Source organism: Eublepharis macularius, chromosome 12, assembly GCF_028583425.1.
Source record: "Eublepharis macularius isolate TG4126 chromosome 12, MPM_Emac_v1.0, whole genome shotgun sequence".
NCBI lineage: Eukaryota > Metazoa > Chordata > Lepidosauria > Squamata > Eublepharidae > Eublepharis > Eublepharis macularius.
The window spans coordinates 79,116,592-79,128,590 of record NC_072801.1 but is presented as its reverse complement, the minus strand read 5'-3'; the positions used below and the strand labels follow the sequence as shown (position 1 = coordinate 79,128,590).

The following is an 11,999-nucleotide window of genomic DNA, read 5'->3' as shown; positions in this document are numbered from 1 at the left end:
TTTAAAGAAATAGGCTCTAGCGCATGAAAGGTTCTGCGGGAGCACTACTGTGGTCGTCTTCAAGGTGCCACGAGGATCCAGTTGTTTTTCTCAGGTAAGGGTGACGCTCATGCGCTAGGAGCTAATGAATGCGCTTATCCCGGAGAACATTCGGTGCTCCGGTGGAATAATATCTCCTTTCTTCTAGGAAGGAAAGCAATAATTAAAAAAAAAAAGTAAGGGGCCAAAGCCGCCCGGAGGAAGTCCAAAGTTCTGGAGAGGAGCTCGATCCTCCTCCGGTTTCCTCGCAAGCCAGCCCCGCTGCTCTCAACGCGGCAGCTGCCCGATTCCGGCGTGGGCCTGCTGCAAAACCCCCGAACGGTGCTGAACCAGAAGCCGCGCGCTCAGCCAAAGGTTCCCCCAGTCTCGGCTACGTCTCCCGCTCGGCGTCCAGCGAGGAGAAAAGGAGGCGCCCGTCAATCAAAGCGCTGGAAACTAACGGCGCTGCGCAAAGGCGCTCACCTTTCCGGCCCCACGTGGGCCGCGGGCGCCTCCGAGCGCACCTGAGCGGCGCGGGCGGCCAATGGGCGCGCAGGGCGCGGCGCGCGTGGGCGTGGTCGGGCGAGGGGCGCCCATATAAGCGAAGGTAGCGGCCAGTAGGCCGGGGTGAGCGTTGATTGGTTGGGGGGCGCGCGGGCGGCGGCCGTTGCTGATTGGGCGTTGGCGCCGCGAGGAGCGAGGGTGTGTCCAGGGGCGCGAGGCACCAACGGCCGGAGGCGGCGGCGGCGAAGAGCCGGGCGGGAGGCGGCGGCGATGCTGAGCGAAGCGGAGAGTGGTGGCGGGGCCGTCAGCGGCACCGCGGAGAGCCCCGTGGGCGAGCCCGCGGCAGGGGTGGCCAAGCCCGCCCAGCCGGCGGCACCTGCGGGCAGCGCCGTGGCTCGGAGCCAGGCGGCCAAGCGCGTCCTCGGTGAGGGGCGGGGCGGGCGGGTGGGGCCTGTTGGGGCGGGGCGGGGCTTTGCTTTGGGGAGGGGGTTGTATTGGGAGGGGCTTGGCGGCGTGTGGGCGGGGCTACCTGGGAGGACTGGGGGCTTTAAAATTGGTTTTATTTGCTTGGAGATGGCACCGGGTGGGCGAGTTGGTGTTGGAGGGTATTTGGGGAGGGGGGAGTAAGATGCGGGTCCAGTGGCACCTTCAAGACCAACTGGGTCCACAGTAGGAGCTTTGGAGAGTCAGAGCTCTCCTGGCCAGGGAGGGAAGGTCCCCTCTCCTTTTGAGCGCTGCCCTTAAGGTAACTTGGCCAGGGTAGTTTTTAGACTTGCCCAGAGGGAGTGGCCAGTCAGTGGGGAGGAAGGGTTCTGGGGAGTGGAGGGTGGTGTCTGCTGGAAGGAACCTTCTGTGGGTCTGGCCTGGCTCTCTGTCGAAGGCTTTGGCTAGCAGCAGAGGAGGCAGGTGAGTGCAGTGATTTGGGACACCTAGGTGGGATGCGGAAGAGGTGTGCTGTTTGAGTGGGAAGTCTCTGGCCTTAGCTTAGAGAGCCTTAGGTGTGAATTCTGGTAGTCAAAGGCATAAATAGGTCAGACTATGTTATATGGTTACTCTTAGTAGGGCCAGTTGTTGGGCCAAGCCACCCTAGCCATGCTTGGGGTAGCTTGAGGAGGTGGTGCTTGGCTGGCTCCCAGCCATCAGCAGCACAGAAGGGAACTAGCATTCCTTCCTGGGACCATGCCACCACTGACTGGGGCAAGCCAAGCCCCTATGGCTGTGCTGGCTTGGGCCAGGGTGGGGCCAATGCCTATCCAGGAGGAGAAGGGTGGATCTTGGTTGGGGGCAACAATATAACTTGAACTGGCCCTGGTCCTAAGAGGGAAAGTGAAGCCGGGAGAGTTCCTCTGGTGAAAGAGAAACTTAATCTGTGCCCGCTGAAGTCAGTGGGTGAAAGGAACTGAGGGGTAAGAGGTTCCTGCTGCCTTAGTGAAAGCTAGATGAGAAGTAGGGTGAGAGTACTATGGAAGTGCAACACAATTAGTTGGTTGGGCCTGGGGCTGAAGTAAAGGGTGGCTGCCTTTGTGGGTGGGCCCTGCCTGTAATAGGGCTCTTCACCTGGACCAAAGTGCTCAAGTCTCACAGGTTTATGGTGGGACTCTGAAGTGACTTGGAGGTTCACTGAGACTGCATAGAGCCTTAGAGCTGGGTTGTGTGTGCCTACCAACCTGTCATCAGTCTTCTCTCTTCCTTGGCATCACGCTACAGCCACCCAGGTGCAGGGCACAGTGAAATGGTTCAACGTTCGTAATGGCTATGGATTTATAAACAGGTAAGCACCTCCTCATCTCCCCCCCACAAAGGCTTGGAAGATTTATGAATTTGTGGAGTTCTCTTTCAGAACTGTTGGTCAGGTGCGCCCAACTCTCAATTTAGGGGTGTTTGTGAGAGCCATTTGTGTGTGGAGCCTTCTATAATCAGACTTGAGTAATTTAAGGCTGGCGCCTCTGGCCATTTAATCTGTTGAAAGTGCTTGGTTTAAATGAGAAGCTTCTGTCATGCAAATCCTTACCCAGAGGTAAGGAATAAACTTTTAAAGTAAGAGACACTAAAGTACTCTTAGCTGTACTGTAGCCTGAATTCTCCCTAGGAGCTAAAATGACAAAACTGAGGCTATCGTACTTTGGTCTCATCATGAGAAGATGATTCTCTGGAAAAGTCAATAATGCTGGGGAAAGTGGAAGGTAGTAGGAAAACAGGAAAACCTAAAATGAGATGGCTTGACTTAATAAAAGCATCCATGTCCTCCAGTTTGTAAGATCTGAGCAAGTCTGTTAATGATAGGATGTCTTAGAGATCTTTCATTCATAGGGTCACCACAGGTTGGAGGCAACTTGACGGCACATAACACACACAGCTGTACTTTTAATCCTGGATGTGAGTGTTGGCTGAAATAACTCAGTTGTGGGGAGAAGTCCTTTGGCACATGCTTAAACATGGGCTGCTGATCCTCAAGTGATGCTGGATTTAGCAAGCCATACCTGCTTCTTAGTGCCCAATTTCTCCCAAAGAGAAGTGATTGAGTCAGAAGACCAAAGGTTACCTGGCTGCTGGTCAGCTGACCGAGTTCTTTTGTGCAAAACTATTCTGTGGTCCCGCCCAAGATAATTCTAGTGCAAGCTCAAGCAAATTTGTGCAGGCTTCCTGTATCTCTCAGTGTATGCCAAGTGGTCATGTTAGCATTTCTCTAGGTGGCTTGACCCATGGTCCCCAACAGGTATGACATGATGTCTTCTGTCTCTGACTTCTGGGTGGACTGGTGCTCTAGCAAACGCAAACAGCAGTAGAGCATGGCTGGCATTCTCCCAGCAAGCTAGCAGAGGACTTGGGACTCCTTATCCACCTTTTTTATTTGTGCTATGCTGCCTTCTTAGGGTGTTTGTCCATAAAAGGAATGTGATAGGCTAGTGGAAACCCATGTGTGTTTCTGGTGAAAGGTAATGTCATAGGGGAGGGGTGTGGGTGCGTGGTTTTTAACTGAAATGAGGCCCCAGTCCGGCACATCACTTCATATTGACTCCTGTCAATGTAAGAGAGGTTTCAGTATTTTCAATCAGATTATTACCAGTGCTAGAATGTCTGACTTGGCTAAGGCAAACTCTTCCTGGTCATGCAAACAGTAGCCTCCTGTGCCTTCAGGAGCAGGAAAATAGATATCAGAGGTTTGCTAAGTTCACCAAAGTGTGGGTCTGTGTAAAATATGCCTGTGTTGAGTTAGAGGGTTGGGGTGGAAAAAACCATCCTGTAGCATAGACTGCCTTGGATGGCTGTGAAACGATGACATTCATGGGCCAATTTATGTTTGCGTTTGGATGTGCAACTGAATCTGCATGCCTGATGCTCTGCAGATACTCTGAATCCTCAGCTTGGAAGCACCCTAAGCTTTCTGTCTCCCTCCCTACAGGAATGATACCAAGGAGGATGTGTTTGTGCACCAGGTAAGGACCCTGCCTCTGGCAAGATCTTTCTCATGGCCTAGGCCGCCTGGCCAGCAGGAAGCTGCCTTGTGTTTCTCATGCGTGTTGGTGTTCTTGGATGCACGCAGTGTCTTAAGGCTTCCACAAAGACACCTGAAGGCACAGTGAGGTTGGGCATCCATAGAAAATATTGTGAGAAACATCAGCATTATTGTAAACTCTAATATAACAAAAATCCAGCAGCACTTGGAAAACTAACATCTATTTCAGCATGAGCTTTTAAGAGTCACAGCTCACTTCTTCTGAAGACTCACGAAAGCTCATACTGAACTAAATGTTGTGCTGTTGGATTTTTGTTTTATTTTGCTAGGACAGGCTAACAGAGCTATCCCACGGCAATCAACTGTAAGTTCTGAACAGTGACTGCTCCTGCATACATGGTGTCTCATTTAATAGCCAAATAAGCAGTTGTCCTAGGTGGTGGCCACGCCCAGAAACCATTCAAAAGGGTGTTTGGCAAGCTTTCTTGGGTTACTTAACCAGCAAATCTGTTGTCTGTAAGTACATGGCCTGCAAAGAAGAGACGTGTAGTCCCCCTCGCCCCAAAAGGAAAACTGAATTCTTCATCCAGTGAAACATCAGCCATTTGGGCTGTGCACAGTAATACTTGTGTAGCAGGTACTGGCAACTTGGAACTTGGGTCATAGCAGGAGTTTTATTCTGTTCTTGTTGAGCTTATTCTTTCTACTCTCTTCTAGACGGCTATCAAGAGGAACAACCCCCGTAAATTTCTCCGCAGTGTTGGAGATGGAGAAACCGTGGAGTTTGATGTTGTGGAAGGAGAAAAGGTAGTGGGTAGTGGCTTTGGCATAGGCCTCACAGGTCTGTGGCCAGAGTCTCCCATCTGACATGCTTCTCCTGGTCTTCCGTAGGGTGCTGAGGCAGCCAATGTAACAGGCCCTGGTGGTGTTCCTGTGAAGGGCAGCCGCTATGCTCCCAATCGCCGTCGCTTCCGCAGATTCATCCCCAGGCCCCGGCAGGCCCAGCAGTCCCAGGATGCCACCCGGACAGACGGGGCCAGTGAGACAGTCAGTGAGGGGGAAAGAGCAGATGATGCAGTACAGCAGCGTCCCCGGAGGAGACGTCCCCCACCCTTTTTTTTCCGCCGGCGATTTGTGCGGGGGCCTCGGGCTCAGGCCCAGCAGCAACAGGCCCAGCCTGCAGAAGTGAGTGTTCAGTGAGTCGTGGGGTGGGTGGGAAGGGCCAAGTGTCCAGTGCGAGATGTGTAAGTTAGTTTCAAGGCCCCCCAACACAGAGACCAGAAAGAGATCTTGCAGATGTTGACCGAAGCACAGAATTTGCACAAGTTCTGGAATACAAGTGCGTTCTGTATGTGAAATGGCCCTAACTGAGTTGCCAATTAATTACAATTTTGAATAGTTCTCCTCTGCCTTGCACTTGGGGGGGGGGTCTTACACCCTGTGTTTTTCTTCCTTAGGGTACTGAAAGTACAGAACCAAAAGATGCCACCCAGCCTGAGGGAGACCCACAACAGCAGATCCAAGCTGGCGAGAGAGCCCCGGCCCCTCGCTTCCGTCCTAGATACCGCAGGTAAAGCTGCAGGCCAATGCATGGCTTGCATACATCTTTCTTCTTATCCTGTCATTCCATCAAGACCGCTCACAGTGGCTCACATAGTGCTCCCCTCTCCCATTACTGTTCTCTTTAAGCATTTAAAAGGATGTCACTTAGGGGAGGGAAAGGAGCTGTTCTTGTTGGCAACAGAAGACAGGACTCAAAACAATGAGTTTAAAGTACCAGAGACAGGGTACCAGCTGGACATTAGGAATAAGTTCTACACTTTAAGAGTCATTCAGCAGTGGAATTGGCTGCCTAGGGCTGTAGTTGTTCCCTCTCATTGGCAATCTTCAAGGAGTGGCTGGATGAATATTTGTTGGGGATGCTTTAGGTTGTTCTTGCATTGGGCAATGGATTGGAGCAGATAATCTGCAAAGCCCCTTCCAACTCTATGATTTAATGTTCGCAACTGCCCTGTGAGGTAGGCTAGGCCAAGCAGTGGCCCCAGATCACTCAGCGAGTTCCATGGCTGAGTAGAATTTGAACACCCATCTCCCCTGTCCTAGTCTGACCCTCTGAATGCTTCATGGCAATGGCTCCTTTGATGTTCAGAAGGCCATTTCCTACTTTTTCTGTAAGAAGGAAGTATCCGTAGAAAGGATTTGTGTGACAATATTGCAACTCTGCTTTCTGGTAAAGAAGGAGTCATTCTCTTTATGGCAGACAGGGATCTCCTGGAAGGAAAAGAGGAGAGCATTATTCTGAGTGTGTTCTCAAGAGTAGATAATGCAAGGAACCAAGCTCTATGTATTGTCGAAGGCTTTCACGGCCGGAGAACGATGGTTGTTGGGGGTTTTCCGGGCTGTATTGCCGTGGTCTTGGCATTGTAGTTCCTGACGTTTCGCCAGCAGCTGTGGCTGGCATCTTCAGAGGTGTAGCACCAAAAGACAGAGATTTCTCAGTGAGCCCGGAAAACCCCCAACAACAGCCCGGAAAACCCCCAACAACCATCGAACCAAGCTCTGTCTCTCTCCTCCTCTTCAAGTTGTTTGTGCAGGGAAGGCTTGGATGCTGAGGACTGAGCTACTTGCTTCATGGCAACCTTGGCTTGCAGCCTGGGCAGCAGAAAGAGCTCCATGTGCCAGAGTCCTCTCTTCTGGATTAAAGTGTTTAGGGCTGGTGTGGTGGTTAAGAGCAGCGGGGCTCTGATCTGGAGAAACCGGGTTTGATTCCCCATTCCTCTGCTTGAAGCCAGCTGGGTGACCTTGGGTCAGTCACAGCTCTCTCAGAGTTCCCTCAGCCCCACCCACCTCACAGGGTGATTGTTGTGGGGGTAATAATAGTATACTTTGTAAACTGCTCTGAGTAGGCGTTAAGTAGTCCTGAAAGTACATATATTGAATGTTATATAAATCAAATACTATTATTTATTATTATAAAACTGAACTTGCTGTTCACATGGTCTTGAAAACAGAGTCCTGAAAGGACCTCTGCTCATCTCCAGCTAAGAGACCTCCATTCTGGATGATACTGGGATTTAGGGAAGAGCTAGAGGGAGTAGCGGAGCTAGGGAGCAGCCACCCAGAATGACAGCGGAGCTTAACTGTTTTTCAGCAAGGCTTGGGATGGTTCAGTAGTTAGCTCTCAACTCTTTTTTCCTTTCCTCTTGCTTGTTCAGGCCTTTCCGCCCCCGCCCACCACAACAGCCCACCACTGAGGGAGGAGATGGTGAGACAAAAGCAGCACAAGCCCCAGCAGACGGCATCCGCCCTGAGCCCCAGCGCCAACGCAATCGGCCTTACTTCCAGCGCAGGCGCCAGCAAACAGGTGCAGCTCGCCAGGCAGCAACTGAGGTGAGATCCGAAGAGTGCAGGTCCATAGAGACTTGAGGACGGGGAAATTTCCCTGTCCATGCAATCATGGAATTTTCAGTCTCTAGCCGTTTCTCTGAAACAGCACATTTCTGGTTTTGAAAGCTTCAAGCACTGGTATAGTCACAACTTGTCAGGAGATGGCAGGAAACTTAGAGAACAGTAACCCATCTAAATGTAACTTAACCAAGCTAAAGAGGGAGAAATCCCTTGCAATATTAAGCAGAAGCTGTGCCTTGGAGCAGCAGAAAAGTTTGTCCACAGAACCCCATCAACACCCTCTTCTCTGGTTTGGAAATGAGATTTAGACATTAATGTGTTCTTCAAGGATTGGTTAATAGCATCTAAACTGGAAATAAAAATGGCTGGCTATCGTCTCTAATTTCTCCACCTCTTGCAGATATTTGAAAATATTGCTACGGTGATTCTGAGACTCCAGTAAGATTTACAGTGCAATCCTATGCTGAGTAACTCCAGTCAATGGGCTTTGACTGGAGTAACTTTGCGTAGGATTGCACTGTTAGAAGTAAAGGAGACATGGTCTTAAAGCTTTTTTAGCAGGGGGATCTGCCCACCTTATCTGTTGGATTTGTTTGCACCCTTTCCTCCTATGCAGATGTCTTCTAAGAAAGTCACAATGTCATCACTGCTTTGCTACAGATTCCCTTTGAATGATAACGCCCCTCTTAGAGTCTGGAGCACCAGACAGTAACTTTATATCAAGAGAAAAATGAGTTAAAGTGCATTGGAGAGAAGTGTGAAAAATGAGTGCCTTATGTGGCTCTTTCCTTGGAGCTGTTGATCGAGTTGCCCTGTCTCCTTACGTAGATTTTTAATCTTGTGTCTGAGGCCAGCAGGACATCCTGGGCATCTCTTGGGTGGACTTAAATGTGAAATGAGCTTCCAGTCATTGCTCATAGGCAAAAAAGAATTCTGGAAGATTGGCTTACCACCATACATATTGTGTCCTCGTGCATACTCTCATACTGAGTATAAAGTGGCAATGCAGATACCTGCTTGGAAATGAAATCCTCTTCTGTTGTGCCCCAGGCTACCACGGCTGTTAAAGAGCAACCTGCTCCAAGCTCTGCTGCTGCTGGCGGAGACACCCCTGCCACTAGCACTCCTGCTATGGCTCAAGAAGCAGTGGTGGAAGCCAGCAAGCCTGCTTCCCCAGCCCAGGAGACTCCCTCCCAGTCGCTGCCAGAGATCCAGCAACAGCTAGTGGATGTAAGTCTGGGCACATGGGTAGATCAAAGTCTCTCCCTCTAGGCTGTGTACTGGGGCAGTTTATGCACTTGTTAATCTGTGAGAGTAACAAAAGCATCAGTGGGGGCTGGGATTGTTGATCAAGTGGCAGGCTAGCACTTATCACAGGTGCCATGCAAGACTGTTCTTGAATAGCGTAGCACCCCCATAGCTTTGGGCCAAGAGGTTGCAATGTATTCCTAGGACCCTGTTGTATCTTGGCTGGCCACAAGGGGTCCTCTCGAGTTAAGTTCTGAGAGGTAGAGGTGAGAATTGCCCCTCCGGCCAGCGTGGCAAAGACTGGGCAGTGGTAAGCTTGCTTTTCTGGACTTGGCAAAAAAAATTCTTTTTGCAGACTTCGACACCTGAGCCTGGGGGAGAGCTTGCCCCAGCCCTACTGGCATGATGAATCTGCACACGGTGAGGGGATGCCAAGAGCTGTGATCTGGTAAGGAAGTCCTATGCAAGAATGCAAAATTGGAGGTGGGAGGGTGGAATTGGGAAGTATCACTCTGGGGACTCCTAAGATCAAGACAGGCTTTTTGCTAAGGCACATGATCTTGGAAACGTTCTCCTTTCTCCTTGATCAGAAATGTCTGAGGTTTTCATAATGTCCCACAATTTCTTCTTCGTTATGGTGGCTTCATTGACTAGGTGGTTCAAAACAAGGAAAGATTGCTTGGACTATCTTCTGGGGTCCATCTTGGGGGAGATCAGCCTTTCACCAAGGGGGTTATGCTGTACTTAATAGTTCCATTGTGGAGGAATGAGCAGTCAGGCCTGCTAGGAAGTGGTTAAAGGCAAAGAAGAGCCTTTGAGTCTTGGCATGGTCCAGGTTTATGACAAAGGCCACAATTGTAGCTTTATAGTTCTTGTCAAAAGTTCAGTTTGACTACTTGTCACCATAAAGGACTATTCCAAAAGTTCTGGTGGATATTTGTAAGCATTAAAACACATATTCGTGCAGTGTATCTGTGCCTTACTTAGCTCCCCCTGAAATAGCCATCCACCTGAGGCCATGCTCTGTTCCCCACAGGCGGTTGTGGCTTCCATCCTCACAGCATCTTACTGCCTTTTCCCCCCTCACAGGTGTCCACAATGTGCCTGCAACCCGAGTTACCTCATCCTGCACTTGAAGAGAGACCCCAAACTCCACCAGTCCCCTTTGCTGCTGTTGAAGCCCTGAATGTAAAAAATTAAACCTAAGGAACATGAGGGGGAAACCTGACCAAAAAAAACCTTGCTTTCATTTAAAAACCTTCTGGGGGGTTTGTCTTCCCCCCTCCAAAGCTTTGCCAGTTCGAAAAGAAACTGGCTGTTGAATCTTCAGTTAATTTTTTCTCCCCCCCATTTTTGAAGACCACCCTGTGTGAACTATTGTGTGCAGTTTGGGCGTCAGTAAAAAAAAAATTGCACAGTCCTGAGTCTGAGTTTTTTGTAAGGGGTAAGTGGTATGTTAAAGGGTGTGTGTGTGCATGCACACACATCCTGGTTGGATACCTGCTGAAGGCTTTGAACGGGTCTTAAAAAAGGATTGTTACTTGCCATGACGATGATGCAGTCTGGGGCTGGCAGGAGCAGGGGTGGGAGTCAAAATTGACCTTTAATGAACAGGAAAGGGAAGGAAGGCATATTAAGCTTGTATACTAGTTTGGAAGAAGCCGCTAAATGATTGGGGAAGTGTATTGAGTTTGAAGGTAGGCAATAAGCAGCAGCGGCCTCCTGTTGATCTGTTAGTGTGGTTGGCATGTTCCTCTACTACAGCAAAGAACCATGACAAAAAAAGCAGGGGGTGTGCCTGTGGGTTTAGGTAGAACAAGGACTCTTGAGGTAGTGAGTGATTTCTAAATACAGTAACTTAAAGAGCTTGCTATTATGTTTAGAAACAGAAAAGACATGTTTACATCAACCTGTCTGTTAATCCTTGCTCAGTATCAGTGCCTTAATAGATGGTATTGTGTGTTTACCTTTTTTGAATTGGGGGGGGTGTCTGATCTTTGCACCCACACAACATTTCAGTTCATTCATTTACTCATAAGGATTAAGGGCAGGGGGCTGGAGATATCCTGGAATTACAACTGATCATCAGGCTACAGAGGTCAGTTCCCCTGGAGAAGATGGCTGCTGTGGAGGGTGGACTTTATGGCATTATACACCAATAAAGTCCATTCCCAAATCTCCAGGAACTGCACTAGTTGGAGTTGGCAACCCTAGTAGACCCCCTCTGGGCAGTTGGGATACTTGACCCTCTCCCCATAAAAAACCTTCAAAAGTAGGTTCTGCACATGTTCCTTGCTGCAGTACTTCACTAATTTTGTGTTGGGGGGGGGGGTTCAATGCCCTCTTGTTCCTTGGCTTTACAGCTCCACCTTTTAAAAAAACTGGTTATTAGATAGGAAGAGATGCCTGAAGTGGCTCAGGCAAAAGTGCTAACATTTAGGAAAAGGGACATGCATTAGTATCTACACTTGAGTACTGCATCAGCTTTAAAGAAAATTATGGAAAGGTAGGGAGAAAGGGAAGAAATGGGCAGAGAAGTCAAAGCCAATAAATCAGGTTAGGGTCTCTGTGTGGGGACTTGAACCTCTTGGGTAGTTCAATGGGTGATGGAAGAGGTCAGAGGTAATCCATTAAACTATCCCTGGTGGTGAAGGTCACTGCATAGAGAATCAAACCCATTTTTTTAGCCTCTTCATTCTTCCTTGTGTGTGGGGGGGGGGTGAGGGGGGTGAGTGAGAGAGGGGTTGAAGGATTCATTTATCGTATCTGAAGAAGTCAGCTGTCACAAACTCGTATTGGAGTAAGTGTTGTTAACCTCTAAGCTGCTGCTGAACATGTTTTGTTTAAGCTCTGCCTTATCACAGTGCTTTACTCACCCCTTCCAGAGAGGCATACATAATTTGCTGCTCTTTTTTCTGCTAACATCAGGCTGTGTGTGAGAATGGCACAAAGTTGGCTGACTGGGATTTGAACTCATGTTTTCACAACTCTAGTCAGACATTAAGCATTATGTCCTGTGCTGTACTGCTCTTACTGTGGAAGAGAGTTGCATAAATGCAGAACAGTAGTGGGAACTCTCTTGTTCAGCTTTGGAGCTCAGGTGAGGTTCCCTCTTTGTGGGTTCTGGATCCTTTGGTTTCCATTTGAATCTGGATGTAGCCAGAATAACCACATGGCTCCTGCTTCCCACAGGGTAGCTAACTGGCCCTTGGTGATCCAGTTGTGATCAAGGAAGGTGCTGCACTATTGCTTGGTAACCATAGTGTGAGTGCCAGATTAACAGGGATTGAGGTATTAGGCCAAGAGTGACCCACAACTGGTAGCAACGCCACAGTGATCGGGAAGGAGACTTTATTTCCTGTGT

General features: G+C 49.4%; 1 protein-coding gene across 1 annotated transcript; it reads left to right on the top strand.

Annotated features, from left to right (window-relative positions):
* The first annotated feature begins 368 nt into the window (after window positions 1–368).
* Window positions 369–10,047, top strand: YBX2 (Y-box binding protein 2). The gene is made up of 10 exons (XM_054995172.1): window positions 369–946; window positions 2,230–2,293; window positions 3,926–3,959; window positions 4,697–4,786; window positions 4,871–5,164; window positions 5,437–5,549; window positions 7,195–7,369; window positions 8,438–8,617; window positions 8,991–9,083; window positions 9,725–10,047. The coding sequence occupies exons 1-9, from the start codon at window positions 793–795 to the stop codon at window positions 9,039–9,041; spliced, it is 1,155 nt and encodes a 384-aa protein (XP_054851147.1). The 5' UTR covers window positions 369–792; the 3' UTR covers window positions 9,042–9,083; window positions 9,725–10,047.
* The last annotated feature ends 1,952 nt before the right edge of the window (window positions 10,048–11,999 follow it).

Coding starts and splice junctions, on each gene's coding strand:
- YBX2 (XM_054995172.1), top strand. CDS start 793: ATGCTGAGCGAAGCGGAGAGTGGTGGCGGGGCCGTCAGCGGCACCGCG. Junction 3,960..4,696: donor AGGATGTGTTTGTGCACCAG/GTAAGGACCCTG, acceptor ACTCTCTTCTAG/ACGGCTATCAAGAGGAACAA. Junction 7,370..8,437: donor CTCGCCAGGCAGCAACTGAG/GTGAGATCCGAA, acceptor GTTGTGCCCCAG/GCTACCACGGCTGTTAAAGA.